General features: G+C 54.9%; 2 protein-coding genes across 2 annotated transcripts in view; one reads left to right on the top strand and one right to left on the bottom strand.

Moving 5' to 3' along the window:
* The window catches only part of LOC310642441 (C-type lectin lectoxin-Lio2-like), a 310,859-nt gene that overhangs the window by 250,510 nt on the left and 39,148 nt on the right, over nt 1-21,201 (top strand). The gene's annotated exons all lie outside the window — the stretch shown is intronic.
* On the bottom strand, nt 2,221-21,020 carry LMF2 (lipase maturation factor 2). The gene is made up of 14 exons (XM_083365480.1): nt 20,887-21,020; nt 16,836-17,089; nt 15,775-15,803; nt 13,506-13,702; nt 12,257-12,435; nt 11,069-11,207; nt 10,280-10,405; nt 9,615-9,720; nt 8,251-8,347; nt 7,308-7,490; nt 6,341-6,509; nt 5,232-5,343; nt 4,030-4,138; nt 2,221-3,331 (listed from the first exon to the last, which is right to left on the bottom strand). Exons 1-14 carry the CDS (start codon nt 20,984-20,986, stop codon nt 2,981-2,983), a joined length of 2,151 nt encoding a protein of 716 aa, XP_083221606.1. The 5' UTR covers nt 20,987-21,020; the 3' UTR covers nt 2,221-2,980.

Genomic DNA, 21,201 nt, shown 5'->3' with positions numbered 1-21,201 from the left:
TCCGAGGACTACTTGTATTTAATGCCACAGTTCAAAGGCGTCAATTCTTCTCCACCCCCCAGATGTTCCTCCGTGGCTTTGCAAAGTTAGTGAATTTCATCCCTGCTGAGCCAGGAGTTTTATGCTAATATTAATAAAATGCTACCCCAAAGTTCCTTTTATTTATAGATGTGTTTGTGTGTGTGTGTGTGCTTGTATGTATATGTGTTCAGTATACATGCATATGTGTATGTATGTATGTATGTATATGTGTGTGTGTGTGTATATCTATACATATATACATAAAAAAGGTAAAGGTTCCCCCGCACATGCGTGCTAGTCGTTTCCGACTCTAGGGGCCGGTGCTCATCTCCGTTTCAAAGCCGAAGAGCCAGCGCTTGTCCGAGGACGTCTCCGTGGTCACGTGGCCGGCATGACTAGACGCCAAAGGCGCACGGAACGCTGTTCCCTTCCCACCGGAGTGGTCCCTATTTTTCTACTTGCATTTTTACGTGCTTTCGAACTGCTAGGTTGGCAGAAGCTGGGACGAGTAACGGGGCTCACTCTGCTACGCGGCACTCGGGATTCGACCCGCCAAACTGCCGACCTTCTGATCAACAAGCTCAGCATCCTAACCCACTGAGCCACTGCGTCCCTACATACATACATAGATATATCACCAGGGCTCGTTGCATTGGAAGAGTGAGGAAGATTCTGTTGTGATTCAGGGTCAGCCTGTGGGTTCGGCAGTTGGGTCGGACGACTCAGAGGAGGAGGAGGGGGGTGTTGAAGATCTTGCTGATGAGAGCCCTCAGCCAGGCCCCTCCCACTTGGTCACCACGGAGACCCAGCTGTATGAGCCTGACAGCGTGGATGAAGATGACCCACAGCTGGCCCTGTTCAAGGACGCCCGACGCAGGAGGCAGTCAATTAGGAGTAAACAGAGGAAGGCAATGGGGCTCCTCGGAAGGAGGCACAGAGAAGCCACGCCCTGAACTCTATATAAGGGGAATGTGTGGGGAGGGCTGGTTTGCTAAAGGCAACCGCTTGGATAGTTCCTGTTTCTTAAAGCTCCTGTTTCTTGGTTTGTCTTGTTCCGTTTGTTTTGTAGTAATAAATTTGGCAGGCGTAATTCCAGCCTCTTGCCTTCTCGTAAAAGGGGTTGTCCCTGCCTTTTCTGCAGGGCCGGTAGCAGGCTGGTACAGAACAGATTCTCAGGGATGACTCACACCCTGGATGGTATCTCTTTACTCTCCTACCATCCGGTAGGAGATATAGGAATATAGCCAGCCGTACCAACAGGCTGAAAAATAGCTTTTATCAGTGGGCTGTTAGGCTTTTGAATGGGATATAATCTCTGTGAACTTATGCAGAATTGACTTGGGAGGCCGGTGTGTGGTGTAGTGGGTTCACATGGTGTGGTGGGATGGAGGGTTTGTTGTCACTGTGTGTTGGGGGGAGAGAGCACGGGGGGAGGCTCAGCTAATCTCAATGTACACATGTTGTACTTTGACAATAAAGGTTTATTATTTATTATTATATATAATTATATACATATATACACCCACACCGCATTCAGAAAGTATTCAGACCCCATTTACTTTTGTCAGTTTTGTCATCCTGTAGCCTGATTCTACAGTTGTTGAAATTCAGACATTCGGCAACTGGCGTGCACTTATGACGGCTGCAGAGTCTCCGGGTCACGTGATCCCTTTCTGCGGCCTTCTGACAAGCGGAGTCAGCGGGGAAGCCCAATTCACTTAACAACCATGTTACTGGCAAGTTAACAAACGAGGCAAAAGAAAGGTTGTGAAATGGGACAAACTCCCTTAACGAATGTCTCATTTAACGACGTGTCGGGCTCAATTCTAGTTGCGAGGACTATGTGCACACACACACACACACACACACAGAGAGAGAGAATTGGAATGTACAGGGTTTATTTAGAAAACCAAAGCCGTCTCTTGGGTCCCGCGTGTGGGAAAGACCAACCCGCCCCCCTCCCAAAGGCGTGATTAGTCCAGCCAGGGCCCCCCCATTGCCTGGAGCCCCAACGATGCAGCAGAGGGCAGCAAACGTGCCCCCCCAAAGGTGGTCCGTGGGGGGAGGAGCCGGTTTGGGCTGGCAGGGGAGTCCCGGTGCCCACAGGGCAGAGCGCCAGCAGAAGCCACGTCCCCCCACCTCCCATTCAAGCCCCTGGTGGGATATGGGGAGAAGGGGGAGGGGCAGGGAGGGAGGAAGATAGAGAGGAGGAAAGGAGGGAAGAAGGGAGGGGGAAAGGAAGGTGGAGAGGAGGAAAGAAAGGAAGGGGAAGGGAAGGAAAGACGGGAAGGAAGGAAGATAGGAGGAAAGGAAGGGGAAGGGGAAGGGAAAGGGAAGAAGGGAGGGAGGGAAGGAGGAGGTGGGGTGGGGAAGGAAGGAAGGAAGGGAGAGAGGAGGAAAGAAGGGAAGGAAAGAAGGAAGGCAGGCAGGACTGGAGGGGCTCTTGAGACTCACTTCACCCCACCAGCCAGACTTCTCCTCCCACCCCGCCAGCAAGGACAGCACGTTCCCTGGGGATCCCCAAAGAACCGAAAGGGGGCTCCCCAACCATCAGCACGCACCCCCCAGCCCCCAGACACGGGAGACCCTCGGCAAGCCACCCCGGGGGCTCCCAGAGCCACCCGCCCCCTTCTGTCCCCGAGCGAAGGGGGGCCAGAGAGCAAGAGAGGGCGGAGGAGAGCAAGCGGGGCGGGCTCTGGGTGCTCAGGCCCATCAGCCTTGCCCCTCCCTCGATGCCCCGGGGAGGACCTTCGGCGGGGAGAGCGGGGTGTTCGAAGGGGCTTCACCCCAAAGCTCGCGCATGCGTGTGTGTGTGTGTGTGTGCGTGTGTGTGTGACAGGAGAGAGGAAGGCGACCAGGCCCGTCGGGGTGGCGAAGCCTCTCCCCGCCTGCCTCACGTCCCGCCTGGCATCCTGCAGAGGCTGGGGGGGTCCCGGAGCTGCCGCTGCCCCCCCCCGACTTATTTCTTCTTCTTCGTGTGCCGCAGCCCGTTGGAGGGGGGCTCGCCGGCCGCCCGGCTCTTCTCCTCCTTCCTCCGCAACTGCCCGTTCTTCTCTCCGCCCGGCTGGTCGCCGCCACCCCCGGGGTCCGCCACCGCGTCGGCCGGCCGGCTCGGCTTGTGCCTGCCTCTGCCGGGGACCCCTCCCACCGGCAGACGGGCCCCCAGTCCTCGCAGGATGCCCACGGCCGCTGCGGTGAGGTAGAGGGACCAAATGACAGCCGGGCCGCTGTAGGGACGGAGGTGGTCTCGAACTCGCTGCAACCAGCTGGGCAGGAGGGCGTCCGGGGGGCGCTTCAGGGGGGGCTTGTCCTGGAAGGAGAGGGGGAAAGACCACAGTAGGACAGGCTGCCCCCCCCCCCCACTCTGGATTTTCACCACCCGGGTAACCTACAGGTAGTCCACGGCTCATTTTATTATATAAATATAATAAAATAAAATAAAAATAAAATAAATAAATAAATTTAGTGACGGTTCGACGTTACAACAGCACTGAAAAAAAGGGAACCTCTGACCTCCCCTTTTCACACTTACGACCGCTGCAGCAGCCCCAGGGAGACGAGGTTGTAATTCAGCCCCCAGGCAACTGACTCCGATTTATGACGGTCGCCGTGTCAGGCGGGGTCAGGCGATGCCCTCTTGCGACCTTCGACGGAGAGCCCGGATTCACGAACGGCCCTGTTCCTAACTTGACAAGGGCAGTGACTCGCTTAACAACCGGGGCAGGAAAGGTCGTAAAATGGGGCAAAACTCACTTTACTGCCATGCTTAGCGAAGCAATGGAGGTTTGGGGTTCAAGCGCGGTCGTAGGTTGGAGGACTGCCTGTAATTGGGGGCTGCGCAAAGTGTCAAGATTCGCTTTTTAAAATACCGACGTTGAAATATTTTACGGCTTTGATTTCATTCATTCAAATTAATTAAAACCGCCCCTTTTCTACCCCAGCCTGGGCCGACGCCTCCCCTCCCTGAAGCTGGCTGCTTCCCCGAACCACCATACCCATGCTCCTCACCTTGAGCCCGTGATAGGCCAGCTGGTCTTCCAGGATGGGATCGCCCAGGAAGACCACAGGGTAGAATTCCTCAATCCGCTGACGCCGCCACCATTTCTGAGGAAGGGTCCTGCCGGGAGATGGGGAGGGGGTGAAGCTGGAGGCTTTCTCGGCCCATCCGACTGCCTTCCCTGGGCCCGGCAGCCCCCCCACCCCACCCCCAGGCTCTCTGGCTTCGGGGCAACCGTTTTCCCTGACCCAAATCCTTAGGCACGAAAGCCACCTGGGTGACTCTGGGCCAATCACCAGGAGACGGTGAGTTCTAGTCCCGCCTTAGGCATGAAAGCCGGCTGGGTGACTCTCACCAGGAGACGGTGAGTTCTAGTCCCGCCTTAGGCACGAAAGCCAGCTGGGTGACTCTGGACCAATCACCAGGAGACAATGAGTTCTAGTCCTGCCTTAGGCATGAAAGCCCGTTGAGTGACTCTGGGCCAATCACCAGGGGACGGTGAGTTCTAGTCTCCCCTTAGGCATGAAAGCCAGCTGGGTGACTCTGGGCCAATCACCAGGAGACGGTGAGTTCTAGTTCCACCTTAGGCATGAAAGCCGGTTGAGTGACTCTGGGCCAATCACCAGGAGACGGTGAGTTCTAGTCCCGCCTTAGGCACGAAAGCCGGCTGGGTGACTCTGGACCAATCACCAGGAGATGGTGAGTTCTAGTCCTGCCTTAGGCATGAAAGCTGGTTGAGTGACTCTGGGCCAATCACCAGGAGACGGTGAGTTCTAGTCCTGCCTTAGGCATGAAAGCCAGCTGGGTGACTCTGGACCAATCACCAGGAGATGGTAAGTTCTAGTCCCGCCTTAGGCACGAAAGCCGGTTGAGTGACTCTGGGCCAATCACCAGGAGACGGTGAGTTCTAGTCTCGCCTCAGGCATGAAAGCCGGCTGAGTGACTGGGCCAATCACCAGGAGACGGTGAGTTCTAGTCCCTCCTTAGGTAATTTGTGCCAGTCCCTCTCAGCCCAGCCCAGCCCACCTCACAAGGTTGTTGTGGTGAGGAAAATAGGGGGAGATATGTTTGCCGCCTTGACTTACTTATTCAAATAATAAAGGCGGGAAATAAATAAAAGTTAGAAGGCAAATCGCCCCAATGGGGGGAGGGGGAAACCATTTTCCTGGATTAAGGATTTCCACCTCCCTCCCTCCCCCCACTGTCCACTCACCCGTCCGGCTCGGCCTGGGTGAACCAGTATTTGTACCGCTGGGCCCGGATGTAGGTTGGGGGGTGGTCTCTGAAGGGGTACTTGGAGTCGTCCACCTGCACAAGGTGGATCACTGCAGGGAAATGGGGGGGGGGAGATCGGTCAGTTGGTCATCTGGAGTAAGCAAACCGGGGGTCCCCTGCCCTCTGTCCCTGTTCCCCCACCACTGACACCCCCCCTCCCAAATAATGCTGGAGATGGATGCAGGAGGCTCTAATCCGCCTGGAGCGCAGGTGGGCAGCCCCCCAGACCAGAAAGCGCCCCCCCGCCCCCGCTTCTCCCTTCCAACAGCTTCAACCAGGAGCCGTTTTCTGAAAGGTTCGCCCAGATGTGGCCTTCTGGAAGGCGACTCCATCGTTCTCGGCGATCAGAGCGAAGAGGTCGGGCTTTTTGCGAGTGCAACGCCCTTCCGCACACACCAGGGGCAGCGTTGCATCCCGCAGGGAGCGGGGGTCCTCTCAGGCCGAATCCCACCCAGCCCCCTTCTCTGGCCACTTCCCCACCCCCCATACACACACACACCCCTCACAGCACCATCGTCCTTCCTGGGTGTCTGGACTGTGCTGCCACTTAGGCCCAAGGGGGTCTCTCTGGGACCCTGAGAAGAAGGCTTGGAAGAGGGGGGAGGGAGGAAGGAAGGAAGGAAGGAAGGGAAAGAAGGAAGGAAGGAAGGAAGAAGAGAGGAAGGGAGGAGAAAGAGAGGAAGGAAGGAAGCAAGGAAGGAAGGAAGCAGAAAGAGAGGAAGGAAGGAAGGAGAAAGAGGAAGGAAGGAGAAAGAGGAAGGAAGGAGAAAGAGGAAGGAAGGAGAAAGAGAGGAAGGAAAGAAGGAAGAAGAGAGGAAGGAAGGAGAAAGAGAGAAGGAATAAGAGGAAGGAAGGAAGGAGAAAGAGGAAGAAAGAAGAAAGAGGAAGGAGAGAAAGGAAGGAAGGAAGGGGAGGGAGAAAGAAGGAAGGAAGGAGAGAGGAAGGAAGGAAGGAGAAAGAGGAAGGGAGGAAGGAAGAAGAGAGGAAGGGAGGAGGGGAGGAAGGGAGGGAGGGGGCAGGAAAGGGGGGATTCCCCCCCACACGAACCTTCCTTCTTGCCCTGCAGGAGGCGGTAGACGAAGCTGGTGAACCAGGGGCTGTGTGTGTGGTGGCCCAGAGCGGCGAACCACATCTGCCAGTCCAGGCGGGGCTGGTGGGGGGCCACCACGGGCGGGGCTCCGCTGACGTTGCCCGGTTTGTACATGAACTCAATCTCCTGGGGAGAGGGGGGAAGAGACGCCGGGTCTAAGCAATCCGATGGCTCGGCTCTCCGTCCCGGCTGCCCACAGTAGCCCCCCCCCCACATCGCGAGCCCCTTGGCGCTGCTTCCTCTGCTCTGCCAGCAGGCCCCTCCCTCGGGTTTGTGCCAGTCCGTACTCCAGGACGTTTACGCGGCCAATGAAGGGCAAAATGTTAGAAGAACCACCCGCCCCAAACCAGAGTGAAGCAAATAAACACAACAGCACCTTAACAGCTAGCAAAATAAATCACAGAAGACAAAAGAGTCACTGCTCTGGGGTCCTTCGTGCTCTCTGAGCTTGGCGGTTTCCTTGCGGATCTTTCGTGACCCAGCTAGGGAACATCATGAGAGCTAGGAGGGGGGGGAGGAGGAGGAGGAGGAGGGTCCTTGGGGCTCTCTGAGCCTGGCTGTTTCCTTGCAGACGCTTCATGACCCAACTAGGGAACAGCGTCAGTGCTAGGAGGGAGGGGGGCTCTGCCCTCGTTTTATACTAGTGGCTTCTCCCATCCGTCCTGGTGGACATCTTTCCTTCTGGGTGGCTCCTTCATCAGGCTGCAATTTACTGTTTGATAGTTTGCCTGTTTCGATAGCTTCTTGATTGAGATACTGTAGCTTTACGTTTGCCTCTTTCAAATGGGGTGTAGACGTCATTCATCTCCACCTGCCTGTTGATGGCCGGTCTGAATGCCAGGCTTCCCGGAATTCTCTGGTCAAGGAGATCAGCCCTGCCCAGCCATCCCTCACTCACTCTGACAGCAACCCGAAGCCACTCACCGTCCACGTTTCCTTGTCGTAGCTGCCTTCCAGCACCACCTCGGGCCGCCCACCGACACCCGTCATTCGCCGGAAGAGCCCGTAGGAATTGGCCAGCTGGTAGCGATCCACAGCCCCAAAGACCTGATGGATGCCCGGCCACAGCTTCCCGTTGGACTCGTACTCAATGTACGTGAAGGGGACCTGCGGGCAGAGCAGAGGGCTGTGATTTGAACCCAGAACCTATCCTGGAAAGCAGCAGCAGCAACATCCGGGCGCCCAGCTGGTCCGACCCAGATCTCAGCCCGTCTGCTTTGATCTGGCATAGATATCAGAAGGCGAAGATGGGCGAGGGCTGGGATGGGAGACCACTAAGTAAAGCAAGGACAGGGAAATTAAATGCAGGTAGTCCTCAACTTATGACCTCATTTGACTGACCTCAGAAGGATGGAAGGCTGAGTGAACCTTGAGCCGGTCAGGATCGAACTGTGGGCAGCGAGTCAGCCTGCAATGCGGCATTCTAACCACTGTGCCATCACGGCTTCCTTCCTTCCTCCTTCCCTCCCTCTCTCTTCTCCTTCCTTCCTCCCTTCCTCTTCTCTCTCCTCCCTTCCTCCCTCTCCTTCCTTCTTAGCAATAGCACTTAGACTTGTATACCGATTCTCAGTGCTTTCTCTGAGCAGTTTACAAAGTCAGCCTCTTGGTTCCCCCTCCCCCCAACCACCTGGGTCCTCATTTGACCGAACTCGGTCAGGATCGAACTACCGAACTGCAGGCAGAGTAAGCCTGCAATGCTGCGTTCTAACCACTGGGCCACCACGGCTGTATGTTGTAAAACAAGGCGGGATCCTTAAATATACTGAGTTATTTAGGAATTCTGGGGATTCGTTGCTCCAAGCCTTAACCTTAACCGGGTATGCTCAGCCTGGCCCATCTACTCCACCCCCCCAAAAAAAAGACTCACCAGGCTGATAGTGAACATCCCCAGGGCAGCAGTGGAGAAAATGGCCCATTGCAGGACAGCCCAGAGTTTCCAGAAAAAGCCGCGGACACAGGCACTCCTGGGGGGAGGGAGGAAAAGGGGCATCAGACAGGAGAACCCCCGAGAACTCACCAAATATTTATTATTTATTTATTAATTTGGTTTATATACCGCCCTATTCCCGAAGGACTCTGGGCAGTTTACAAGGCAAAATTTAAAAACAATACAGTATAAAATTAAAATAAAATTAAATTAAGTATAGCCCCCAAAAATTAAAATCACAATTTTAAATCATTAAAACCCCTCAGTCCACTCTGGGGGTGGGTGGGTGGGGGCGGGGAAGACATTCCTTTAACAGACAAAGGAGCAAAGATGGTTCTGGGCAGTTCTGGAAGTTGAACTCCACCCGTTTTAAACTTGGGAGAGGCTGGAAAACACTAATTTAATGTATAACAACAGAGCCAGTTAAAGGGTGTGAAGTAACATTCTTGGATCTGAAAAAGACTGTGGGGAAAGGGGGAGGGGGAGGGGGAGAGGGAGGAGGACAACAACTGTGGGGGTCCCTGGTGTTCTCCGAGCTGGGTGGCTTCCTTGCAGACCTTTCATGACCCAACTAGGGAACAGCGTCAGGGCTAGATGAAGGGAGGAGGAGGATTGTGGGGTCCTTGGTGTTCTCTGAGCTTGGTTGTTTCTTGCAGATATTTCATTACCAAACTAGGGAACGTCGCCAGGGCTAGAAGGGAGTGAGCTTTGTAGGGAGGAGGAGGAGGAGGAGGAAGACTGTGGGGCCCTTGGTGGTCTCTGTGCTGGGTGGTTTCCTTGCAGACGTTTCATGACCCAACTAAGGGATATCATCAGTGTTAGAAGGGGAGTGAGGTTTGTGGAGAGGAGGAGGAGGAGGAGGAGGAGGAGGAGGAGGAGGAGGAGATGACTGTAGGGTCCTTGGTGTTCTCCGAGCTGGGTGGTTTCCTTGCAGACCTTTCCTGACCCAACTAGGGAACATCATCAGTGCTAGATGAAGGGAGGAGGAGGAGGAGGATTGTGGGGTCCTTGCTGCTCTGAGCTTGGTGGTCTTCTTGCAGACCTTTCATGACCCAACTAGGGAACAGCGTCAGGGCTAGAAGGGAGGGGGGTTTTGCGGAGAGGAGGAAGAATAGTCGTGAAGGAAAGTTGGTGAAGAGGAGAAGGAAAAACGATGGGGGGGAGGAGGAGGAGGAGGAGGAGGAGGAGGAGGAGGAGGAGGAGGAGGAGGAGGAGAACGGAGCCAGTTCACGGTTTGCAAGCCGCCCCCCCCTTCCTGCCCAAGGTCAGCTCGGATCTCTCTCTGCAGAGACCCCCCCACTCACCGGTACCCGGCCTGAAGGACCTCCCAGAGCAAGGAGAGCAGCCCCAGGGCCACCAGCGGGAGGGTCACCGTCTTCAGCCACTGCGTGAACTCGTGGAAGGTGAAGGCTGGGGAGAGAACCCAGGTTGAGGGCGTCATGTGTGAAAGGGCCAACGGGAGCCGGGAAGAGCTCTCCGTCCCGCTCTCTGCCTGGATCCGACAGGCTCGCACGCGAAGCTGTCCTCACAGGCAACTACGACAACCTCTCTCAACGGGGGAGGGTCCAGGGTCCCGTAATCAGACAGCCCCCCACCCTGGAAATTGTGCTCCCAGCTCTAAAACCCTGTTGGGGGGCGGAGGGCAGCTTCAAGGCACCCGAGACCCCTCCACGCTTTGCATGGCAGAGGGCAATGCCCCCCCCCTTGGCTAGGAAGGGTTGCAAAGGGAGCTGAGTTCTTGGGGTGGGGGGGACAAATCTTGCACCCACACACACAGAGCGGGGGGGAGGGGGAGAGACCGAGCGGGTGGGAAACCCTCGGCTAAGTCTGAGAAAAGGGCAGCTGGGTCAAGGCCCCTCACGGGCCGAAGTGGGGAAAAAGGTCCCCCCACTGCAGCTCGGGGACTGCCAGGGACCCCCAACACCGCAGGGAGCCCCCCTGACGTTCTCCCCCCCCCCCAGGGAAATACCTGTCTTGGATTCGAGAAGTCTCTTCTCCCAGTTGATGGTCAGCCCAAAGTAACGGCTGGTCCAGTAGATCAGGAGGCCGTAGACAGCCAGCTCGGCCAGCAAGGTGACCAAGCGCCAGGGCCAGCCTGCAGGGAGGGAGGGGTCAGCTCCGGCCACGGGGAAGGTTTATGCCCCGCCCCCTGAGGCAGCGGCCAATGGAGGGCACTGAGGACGTGGACTTGGGGCTGGGGAACTAAGGGCCCTGCGGAGGGGGCTGGACAGCAGGTCCCATCCATCCCGTCATGCAACTTCCAGCGGATGAGGCTGGACTACAGCTCCCATCAGCCCTTTCATGCAATGCCCCTCAACCCCATGATGCAGCGGCCAGCAATCCCATCATGCGAAGCCCATCAACCCCATCATGCAACGCCCATCGACCCTATCATGCAACTTCCAGCAGATGAGGCTGGACTACAGCTCCCATCAGCCCTTTCACGCAACACCCATCAAGCCCATGATGCAGCGGCCAGCAATCCCATCATGCGAAGCCCATCAACCCCATCATGCGAAGCCCATCATGCAACTTTCAGGAGATACGGCCAGACTGCAGCTCCCATCCACCCCACCATGCGCCTCCCATGAGATGCGGCTGGACTGCCGCACCCATCAGCCCCTTCCCAGAGAGAGCCGGGCGGCCTATAAACTGAATTAAATAAATCGGCGAAAAGGGGGAGAACCCAGGAAGAGAGAGAAATGAAGGGCAGGACCCAACGGCCCAACGGCGACTCCCTGGGGCCTGGGGGACTCACCGCCACTGGCTTTCCTCCGCCCGTGGCCCAGCCACAGCCCCACGTGCTCCTCGTCCAGCAGGGAGAAGCTGAGCACCACCGTCAGCAGGTTGAAAAAATTGTAGTTGCCGGTGAAGACGATCAGGACTTGCAGGAGGACCTGGAAGAGGGGCGGATACAGGCAGTCCTCCATTTACGACCACAGCGGAGGAGCCCAACGTTTCTGCTACTAAGCGAGACCGCTGGTAAATGAATTTTGCACCGTTTCACGACCTTTCCCGCCACCGTCATTAAGTGAATCGCTGCGGCTGGTAAGTTAGCAACCTGGTCATTAAGCGAATCGGGCTTCCCCCATTGACTTTGCCTGTCAGAAGGTCACTGCAAACGGTCGCAAATAGGAGCCGCCGGCGGCCAAGGGCTCAAATTCTGACCACGGGGGAGGCTGCAACGTTCGTAAGTGTGAAAAACGGTCGTAAGTCACTTTTTCCAGGCCTGTTGTGACTTTGGTCACTAAATGAGCTGTCGTAAGTCGAGAACTACCTGCATTCTGCCAAAAGGTGGCAAGCAGGCCTTAGGCAGGCAGTGCGGAGTCATTGTGGTGAACAATTGTTATGACACACAAAGAGTGCGTCTCTTTTCCTCCACGCACAGCTGGCTCGCTCCGCAGGACGTCCTCAACTTACGGCCAGCCACTCGGCAACCGTTCAACCTCACAACCTGCCTAGAACATGGGAGTTACGATCCCCTTCCGAAGTCCCGAGGGTTGGGGGGAATCCCCCACGGCCACATGACTACATTCCAGCCACTTGGCAACACAACCACACCGCAGTTGTTGACAGCTAGGTTGTTTACAGAGTCCTGCGGTCCATGTGACCCAAAAATCGAACAACAGGTTCGCTTAATGACGGCAACGTTCGCTTTACGACGGCCACATTCACTTAACAACCACCTCAAAACAGGCAGGGAAAAATTTACGGCTGTCACAATGTGCAACTGTACATTGTGGTCGTGTGTCGGGGACTGCCCGTAGTGCAAAGAGGGTCTAATTAGCAGCAACTGTCTGAATTCCACCCCCTCCCCGGCTTAGTTTCTCTGCCAAGCCCTCTTGGGGGCTTTCAGAGCCCGGCAGGCAGTTCCTGTGCCCTCTGGACGGGCGCCAGTTTTCCCCCTGGTGCTGGCCAGCCTAGCATTCCCAGCGCCCGGCCGTACCTGGCTGTAGAAGGCAACCAGGCGCAAGCGTCTCAGCGGCAGGAAGAAGAGTGGGGGGATGGCTATCTCGATCACGTAGGTGGCCACCACGCTGAGCTTCTGCAACCAGAACGGCAACTGGTGGGCAAACCAGGCGGCCGGGGTGGGAATGCACTGGGTCTCGTAGTGGTAAGTCAGCGCTGGGGAGAGAAAGAAAAGAGAGAGAGAGAGAGAGGAGAAAAAAGAGAAACAGACAGAGAAAGCAAGAAAGAGGAAGGAGAGGGAATGCAAGAAGGTAAGAGAGACAAAGCGAGAAAAAAGAGAGAGAAAGTGAAAGAGAGAAAGCAAGAAAGAGAAAAAAGACAGAAAAAGTGAGAGACAGAGAAAGCGAGAAAGGGAAAGAGAAAGTGAGAGAAAAAGAGGAGAGAAAGAAACAGAGAAAGCGAGAAAGGGAAAGAGGGAGAGAGAATGGAGGGTGGCATCACACCGGTGACAGGAGCAATCACGGCTGCCAGAGGGATGCCCAGCTGGGGGCTCCTTTCACGTCCTCGGCAAGAGCTGTGAAGGGAAGGATGGGAGCCCAGCTGCCCCACGGCAGCATTCGAATGTGGGCCTGCTGTCTGCCAAGCCAGCATCCTAACCACGTGAGCCACATTGCCCCTAAGACCTCCAGGGATGGAGCACCCACAACTTCTAGAGGCGAGTCGCTCCACTGATTTAATTGTCCTCACTGTCGGGAAGTTTCTCCTTAGTTCTAAAGGTTGCTTCTCTCCTTGATGAGTTTCCATCCGTTGCTTCTTCTCCTGCTTTCAGGTGCTTTGGAGAACAGCTTGACCGCCTCTTCTTTGGGGCAGCCCCTGAGAGACTGGAAGGCTGCTATCCTGCCCCCGCCTCGTCCTTTTCTTCATTAAACTGGACATCCCCAATTCCTGCAACCGTTCTTTGTATGTTTTAGCCTCCAGACCTCTAATCATCTTGTTGCTCTTCTCTGCACTCTTTCTAGAGTCTCGACGTCTTTTTTACATCGTGTTGACTAAAACTGGAGGCCGTATTCCAAGTGTGGCCTTACCAAGGCCTTGTAAAGTGGTATTAACCCTTCCCGTGATCTGGATCCTATCCCTCTGTTAATGCGGCCTAAGGACTGTGTTGGCCTTTTTGGCAGCTGCAGCACACGGCTGGCTATTTTAGGGATCGTCCACTCGGACTTCCGAGATCCCACTCGCCGTTGCCGCTGTCGAGCCCCCTCCCCCTTGCTGCACGGCTGACTCACCTGTGAGCCCCCACCAGGTGGGGCAGCGGCTGGTCAGCTTCACCACCCCGGAGGCGAACATCAACCGGAAGAGCAGCCAGCGCACCAGCCAGAAGGTCACCCCGTCGTGCGGCCTCCAGGCTGTCGAGCGCCACTTGAGCAGGTGCAGGGGGGCCACGAGCACCGCCAGGAAGCCTGTCTCCAGCAGAAGGCTGTCCCTGGGGGGGGAGGAGGAGGGTCAAAGGAGCATGGGCAGAGTGCCCTGGGATTCCGCCCTTCCCTTGCCAACGCTCAGGCGGGTTACGTGGCGCTCCCCGTGATCTTCGAATTACGATTGTAGTTGAGCCAGGAAATTCCTGTTACTGAGCGGGACAGTTATTGAGTTTTGCCTCGTTTTACGACCATTCTTGCCATTTTGTTCAGTTGTTAAGTTAGTCACGTGACCGTTGTGGGAATCTGGCTTCCCCATTGACTTTGCTCGTCAGAAGGTGGCAAAGGGGGATCACGTGACACCCCGGCACACAGTGACCATCGTATGTATGAGTCAGTTGTCGAATGTCAGAATTTTGATCATGTGACTGGGGTGGGGGGGAGAATGCTGCAACAAGTGTGAAAAACGGTCATAACTCCCTTTTTGCAGTTGTAACTTGGAACGGTCACTAAACAAGCTGTAGTAAGTTGAGGACTACCTGTACATTCTTTCCCGCAGAAACACAGAATGGCAAAGAATAGGCAATATAGAATAAAATAAAATAAAAAATAATATAGAATAGAATAGAATAGAATAGAATAGAATAGAATAGAATAGAATAGAATAGAATAGAATAGAAGAGAAGAGAAGAGAAGAGAAGAGAAGAGAAGAGAAGAGAAGAGAAGAGAAAATGTAGAATGGAATGAAATGGAATACAGAACGGAATAGAAAATGTGGAATGGAATGGAATAGAAAATATAGAAGAGAAGAGAATTCTTTACTGGCCTAGTGCAGAGGTAGGCAACCTCGGCTCTTTTATGACTCATGGACTTCAACTCCCAGAATTCCTCAGCCAGCATGGGGGAACTATGCCCCCCCTCATGACTCGTGGACTTCAACTCCCAGAATTCCTGAGCCAACATGGGGGAACTATGGCCCCCTCATGACTCGTGGACTTCAACTCCCAGAATTCCTCAGCCAGCATGGGGGAACTATGCCCCCCTCATGACTCGTGGACTTCAACTCCCAGAATTCCTGAGCCAGCATGGGGAAACTATGGCCCCTTCATGACTCATGGACTTCAACTCCCAGAATTCCTGAGCCAGCATGGGGGAACTATGCCCCCCTCATGACTCGTGGACTTCAACTCCCAGAATTCCTGAGCCAGCATGGGGGAACTATGCCCCCCTCATGACTCGTGGACTTCAACTCCCAGAATTCCTGAGCCAGCATGGGGGAACTATGCCCCCCTCATGACTCGTGGACTTCAACTCCCAGAATTCCTGAGGCAGCATGGCTCAGCATGGAAACCTCTCCCTTTCCCCTCAGCATGGCTGGCTCAGGAATTCTGGGAGTTGAAGTCCACGAGCCATAAAAGAGCCGAGGTTGCCTAACCCTGGCCTAGTGTGACTGGACACACAAGGAATTTGTCTCCAGTGCATAAGCTCTCGGTGTGCATACAAGCAACAGGTGATAAATCATGATCATAATCATCGTAAAAATTCATTCATCCTAAATCATAAGATACAACACTCAGATAGCCATAGGATACTAAAAAAAAAATCAATCAACATAAATCATACTAGGATACTAAAAAAATCAATCAACATAAATCATACTAGGATACTAAAAAAAATCAATCAACATAAATCATACTAGGATACTAAATAAAATCAGTCCACACAAATCGTGAGATGCAAGCAGCCTAGTCCTCGACTTTCAACAGTTCATCTGGGGACCGTCCAATGGCACATAAGTGACGTATGACCCTTTTTTAACAGAACCATCATAGCATTCCCCCCAACCTCCCCAGTCACAGGATCAAAATTTCGGACACTTGGAAACTGGCGTGAACTTACGCCGGTTGCAAGGTCCCCGGGGTCACGTGATCCCCTTTTGCGACCTTCGGACGAGCAAAGTTGGGGGAAGCCAGATTCGCTTAGCGACCGTGTTCCTAACTTAACAGCTGCAGCGTACCGCTTAACAACTGTGGCAAGAAAGGTCGTAAAGCGGGGCATAAGTTAACAATCGTCCCGCTTAGTAACGGAAACTTGGGGGTCAGTTCGTAAGTTGAGCATTACCTGTGGAAGGAGCACTTACCACTGGAAGTAGAGGAACACCTGTCCCACCTGCAGAGGGAAAAGAAGGGAAGTCAAATTAACAGCAGGACTTCAGGTGTCTTTTACCTGAGCTTAAACCAGGGCCTTCAAACTTGGCAACTTTAAGACTTGCGGACTTCAAAGCTGGCTGAGGAATTCTGGGAGTTCAAGTCCACAAGTCTTAAAGTTGCCAAGTTTGAAGAACCCTGGTTTAGACTTTTTTCCCCCTGATGTAAGCAATTATATCCCAGCTACTGAATCTACCTGCAAAGGTCTCTATCCTCCACCCCATTAGCTAACCAGCCTCTAACCACTATCTAACCATTAACTAACCCAACCAACCACCAAGTAACCAGAGTTCAACAATTCCTCTCACCCCAATTTGGCCACCCTTACTGGCTAGGAATTTGGGAATGGCCCACTCTGGAGCGAGACCTTTCCCCCCCACACACAACACCCCTGTAAGGTGGGCTGGGCCAAGCATGCATGATGGCCTCCAAGGCCCCCCACGGACCTTCTGGGGAGAGGGTGCGGCTTGAACCCAGGTTGTAGTTCAACACTTCCTGTGGACTGGGAATTTGGGAAAGGGGGCAAGAAGATGGACCAAATCTTTTATGGGGACCTGGTTTGAATGAGTGTTGTTCGAACTTGGCCATTTTAAAATGTGTGGGCTTCAAGTCCCAGAATCCCCCAGTTAGCACCTTGAGGTGAGGACGTCAACTCCCGGAATTCCTTCTTAGCACTTTAGAAAGTGAGGACTTCAACTCCCAGAATTCCTTGTTAGCATTTTAGAAAGCGTGGATATCAACTCCCAGAATTCCCTAGCCAGCACTTAAAAAGGACTTTACTTTCTAGAATTCTCCAGCCAGCACCTTAGGAAATAAGGACTTCAAGTCCCAGAATTCCCCCGCCAGCACTGTAAAAACTGTCCATTTCAACTCCCAGAGCTCCCCAATTAGCACCTTAAGAACTGTGGACTCCAGCTCCCAGAATCCCCCAGGCGGCACACCTGGAGGGAGAGGGAGGGCAGGGGAGGGTCCGTATCCAGCGCCCACCCCGTACCTGGTAGACAGAGAGGTAAAGGCCCCAGAGGGCAAGGAAGACCAGGCTGTCCCGTAGGGGCTCCAGCACCAGGGCCCCGAAGGAGAGCAGCGAGCCCATCAGGCACAGCAGCTCCAGGCCCTGCTCCGTGTCCAGCCCCAGGTGGGGGCCCAGCCACAGCAGAGTCGGGGAGTCCCGCAGCTGCTCCCAGAATCCTTTGCCAGTGAAACGAAGCATCTTCCGGGCCGGCAGGATTCCATCCTTCCCGTAGAGGCCTGGAGGGGGACACAGAGGGGGGAGGCTGGAACGCACCGGGGGGGGCAATTCCTCCCCCCCCGTCACCATACCGCCCCATACTGGGAGATGACGCCTTGCAATACAGGGAGTCCTCATCTTACAACCAGGATTGAGCCCCCCCCAATTTCTGTGGCTAAGCAAGGCTGTTAAGTGAGTTCTGCTCCACTTTACGACCTTTCTTGCCGCTGTTGTTAAGCGAATCGCTGCAGTTGTTAAGCACGTAACACGGTCGTTAAGTGAATCCGGCTCCCCCCCCTTGACTTTGCTGGTCAGAAGGTCGCAAAAGGGGATCACGTGAGACACACACACACACACACCCGGGACGCTGGAAACCGTCATAAGTATGAGTCAGTTGCTAAGCGTCTGAATTTCGATCACGTGACCGTGGGGACGCTGCAACGGCCGTGAGTGTGAAAAACGGTCATAAGCCACTTTTTTTCCAGTGCCATTGTAACTTTGAATGGTCACTAAATGAACACTTGTTAAGTCAAGGACTGTGACGCTGCAGTTCCCACAGTCCACTTACTCCAAAGTTCCTCCTGAGATACTCCACTCTCAGTTCAAGATAGCCAAGAGCCAAAAAGCCTCCTCCGATGGCCGGCTAATTTCACCTTTTCAACATCCCTTCTAATCAAAGATTAATTAAATTTCTTTTCTTCCCCCGCTGCCCGTCTTAAAAAGTTCTCCGGTGTTTAATAAACGATCTAATTCGCTCTGGTGTTTTTGCTACTTATGGATCACCGGCCATTGTCTGCTCCGGTCTCCCTGCCAACCCACTAGCTTGACCCCGGATAATACACACACACCGCACCCTGCAGAAAGTCACACCGCCCTTTGCAAATTTTGTTTTCAACACACAGAACCCTTTGCTGGGACTTCTCAGCAGCCCCCGAGATTCACTTCGTTGCTGCATTTCCTCTTTCTGCAGGCAGTCCCCGAGTTGCAAGAGTTCGTTTACTGACCGTTCGAGGTTACAATGGCACTGCAAAGTGACTTATGGCCGTTTTTCACACTTACGACGGTTGCAGCGTCCCCATGACCATGGGATCAGAATTCAAACTCACTCAGCAACTGTCTTGCTTAGCAATGGAAATTTTGGGATCAGTCGTTACAAGCCGACAAGAGGTTACCCAACGCTAATCTCGAATGCCTAGGTGTAACAGAATCACAGACTCCTAGGGCTATTAGTAGTACTAATATAGTAGCAACTGTGAGAGGGAAATTGGAGTCCTAGTGGACGATCCCTTAAATTGAGCCTTGGTGGAGCAGTGGGCTAATGCCTCCTTAAGTAACACCAGCTGCCTGCAATTAGTGCAGGTTCGCATCCCACCAGGCTCAAGGTTGACTCAGCCTTCCATCCTTCCCAGGTAGGTAAAATGAGGACCCAGATTGTTGGGGGCAATAAGCTGACTTTGTAATAATGCCGCTTGGGGTGTGTGTGAAAAGCCCTAACAAGCAGGCATATACATAGAAGGAAGGCTACTGCTAAGCTTGTAAGCCGCCCTGAGTCTTCGGAGAAGGGCGGGATATAAATGAAATAAAAATAAAATAAATAAATAAATAAATAAAATAAATAGGAGCCAGCCGTGGGCTGCAGCTGCCAAAAAAGCCAACACAGTGCTAGGCTGCGTTAACAGAAGGATAGAATCAAGATCGTGTGAAGGGTTAATAGCACTTTACAAGGCCTTGGTAAGGCCACACTTGGAATACTGCATCCAGTTTTGGTCACCACGATGGAAAAAAAAGACGTTGAGACTCTAGAAAGGGTGCAGAGAAGAGCAACAAAGAGGATCAGGGGACCGGAGGCTAAAACACAGAAGGAATGGTGGCTGGAATTGGGTATGTCTACTTTAATGAAGAGAAGGACCAGGGGTGACATGATAGCAGCCTTCCAATATCTCAGGGGCTGCCCCAAAGAAGAGGGAGTCAAGCTACTCTCCAAAGCAGCAGAAGGCAGAACAAGGAGCAACGGATGGAAACTAGTCAAGGAGAGGAGCAACTTTGAACTTCCTGACTGTGGGAACAATTATTTATTTATTTATTTATTTATTTATTTATTTATTTATTTATTTATTTTATTACATTTATATACCACCCTTTCCTGAAGGACTCAGGGCGGTTTACAGGGTGATTAAAAAAAAAAATCAGTGGAACAGCCTACTTCCAGAAGCCGTGAACACTCCAACACTGGCAGTTTTTTTAAGAAGAGGCGGGACAGCCATTGGTCTGAAATGGAACTTTAGAGTTTCCTGCCTGAGCAGGGGGTTGGACTAGATGATCTCCAAGGTCCCTTTCAGCTCTGTTATTCTGTTAGGGATCTTGGAGATCTTCTAGTCCAGGGGTCGGCAACCCTCGGCTCTTTTATGACTCGTGGACTTCAACTCCCAGAATTCCTGAGCCAGCATAGCTGGCTCAGGAATTCTGGGAGTTGAAGTCCACGAGTCATAAAAGAGCCGAGGGTTGCCGAGCCCTGTTCTATAGCAGATCTTATCCCATCCGGGACAAATGGCTGAATCAAGAGGGGGAAATGTTTGCTTGTTTTTTTCTCAAAAGGAGGAAGAAGGAAAGGCAGGTTGCGGGGTGGGGTGGTGGGGGGTGGGCTGAAGCAACCACGGAAGGCCGAACCAAATGGTGTGGGGTGCGGGGGGATTAAGGAGGAGAGGGTTGGTGGGCCAGCAGCCCCCCGCAGTCCACGCCAGAGACCCTTTGCACAACTGCACTGCCCACTGCCACGTGGAGATCTGGACACTGACGTGGGAAGGGGGGGGAAGAGGCAAAAAAATAAAAATCCACCGGGATATTCAACCCTGGGAAAAGGGGGCGGGGCTAAAGCAGAGGGGCGGGGCGGAGCGACCTCCCATTCCTGATTGAGAAAAAGGAGCCCGGGAGGGCGGAGACCCAGAGCCAAGCAAGCCCCCCCCTCCCGCATTTGGTTTCTCCCAGGGGGCGGCTGAGAAATGGGGTGCAGGGAGGGGGGGCGTCTGCAGCAGGAGACCCAGAGCCCCCCATGGTCCCGTCCTCCCCAAATTTGAATCCCCCTCCCCAGTGAGTGGCTTGTGAGGAGGGGGGGAACCCCCCCTTGGTTCAGCCCAGGTTTTGTTGGGGAGGGGGGGGAAGAGATGGCAATGTCTGCCTCTCTGGCTCCAGGGAAGCGGGGTCCGAGAGACGAGTCAGGGCTCCGGAGGGAGGGCAGCCCCATTCAGACGTCCAGGGGAGCCTCGACCCTCCGAACGTAACACGCTGCCCGGGAGACCCCTTTCTCCTGCCAGCAAGCAGGACTAACCCCCCTCGCCTCCCCCAGGCAAAGCAGGAGCGGAACCCGCCAGGCTGCAAGCGGCTCCCCAAGCCCCGCCGCAGGCCTGGCCCGCTCGCTGCAAAATACGCTCCGGCCCCGGGACAGGTGGACAGCGGGACACACACACACACACACACACACACACACACACACACACACACACACACCACGATAGGGAGGGGTCCCGCCAAGAGAATCCCGCCGGAGAAGCTGCCACCGCCGCCGCCGCCTTCACACGACCGGCTGTCACGCGTCAGCCGCCGAGGCGCTCGTGCGAAGCCGCCCTGCGAGCGCAACAAGGCAGGTGGGGGAGGGTGTTCAAGCCCCGGACGCCGAGGGGGACACGGCTGCCCCCCCCTCCGGACGCCGCTCTCTCCCTCCCCCTCCCTCCCTCCCTCCTTTTGGCGCAGGGCGCCCCGGGGCATGTGCAAAGCGCCTCCCGCCCCCGCCGCCGCCGTTTCCCTCCCGCCGCCGGCTCACCGGGCAGCTGGACGTAGAGGGAGGCGAAGGCGGCCAGGAAGGCGGCGGCCAGGCCGCGCAGGAAGAGCTGCCGGGCCAGGCGAGGCCCCTCCGCCGCCATGGCGCCCAATCTCCGCCCGCCGCTCGCTCCGAGGCAGCCGCGGGGGGCGGGGCCAGAACGCGGGGGAGGAGCCGGGGCAGGGGGCGGGGCGCGACGTCATTGGCCAGCTTCCCCCCTCCCACTCCGGCGCGGCGCAGCCTGTCACGTCACCGCCGTCGCCCGGGGAGGGGGGGGAGGAAGGGCGGGCGCGCGCCGATGGCGTCACGGCCGGGCGG

The sequence above is a fragment of the Vipera ursinii genome (genome assembly GCF_947247035.1).
Source record: "Vipera ursinii genome assembly, chromosome: 6".
In the NCBI taxonomy this organism is placed as follows: Eukaryota; Metazoa; Chordata; class Lepidosauria; order Squamata; family Viperidae; genus Vipera; species Vipera ursinii.
Note: the sequence above shows the minus strand (reverse complement) of the source record. Positions and strands in the feature narration are given on the sequence as shown.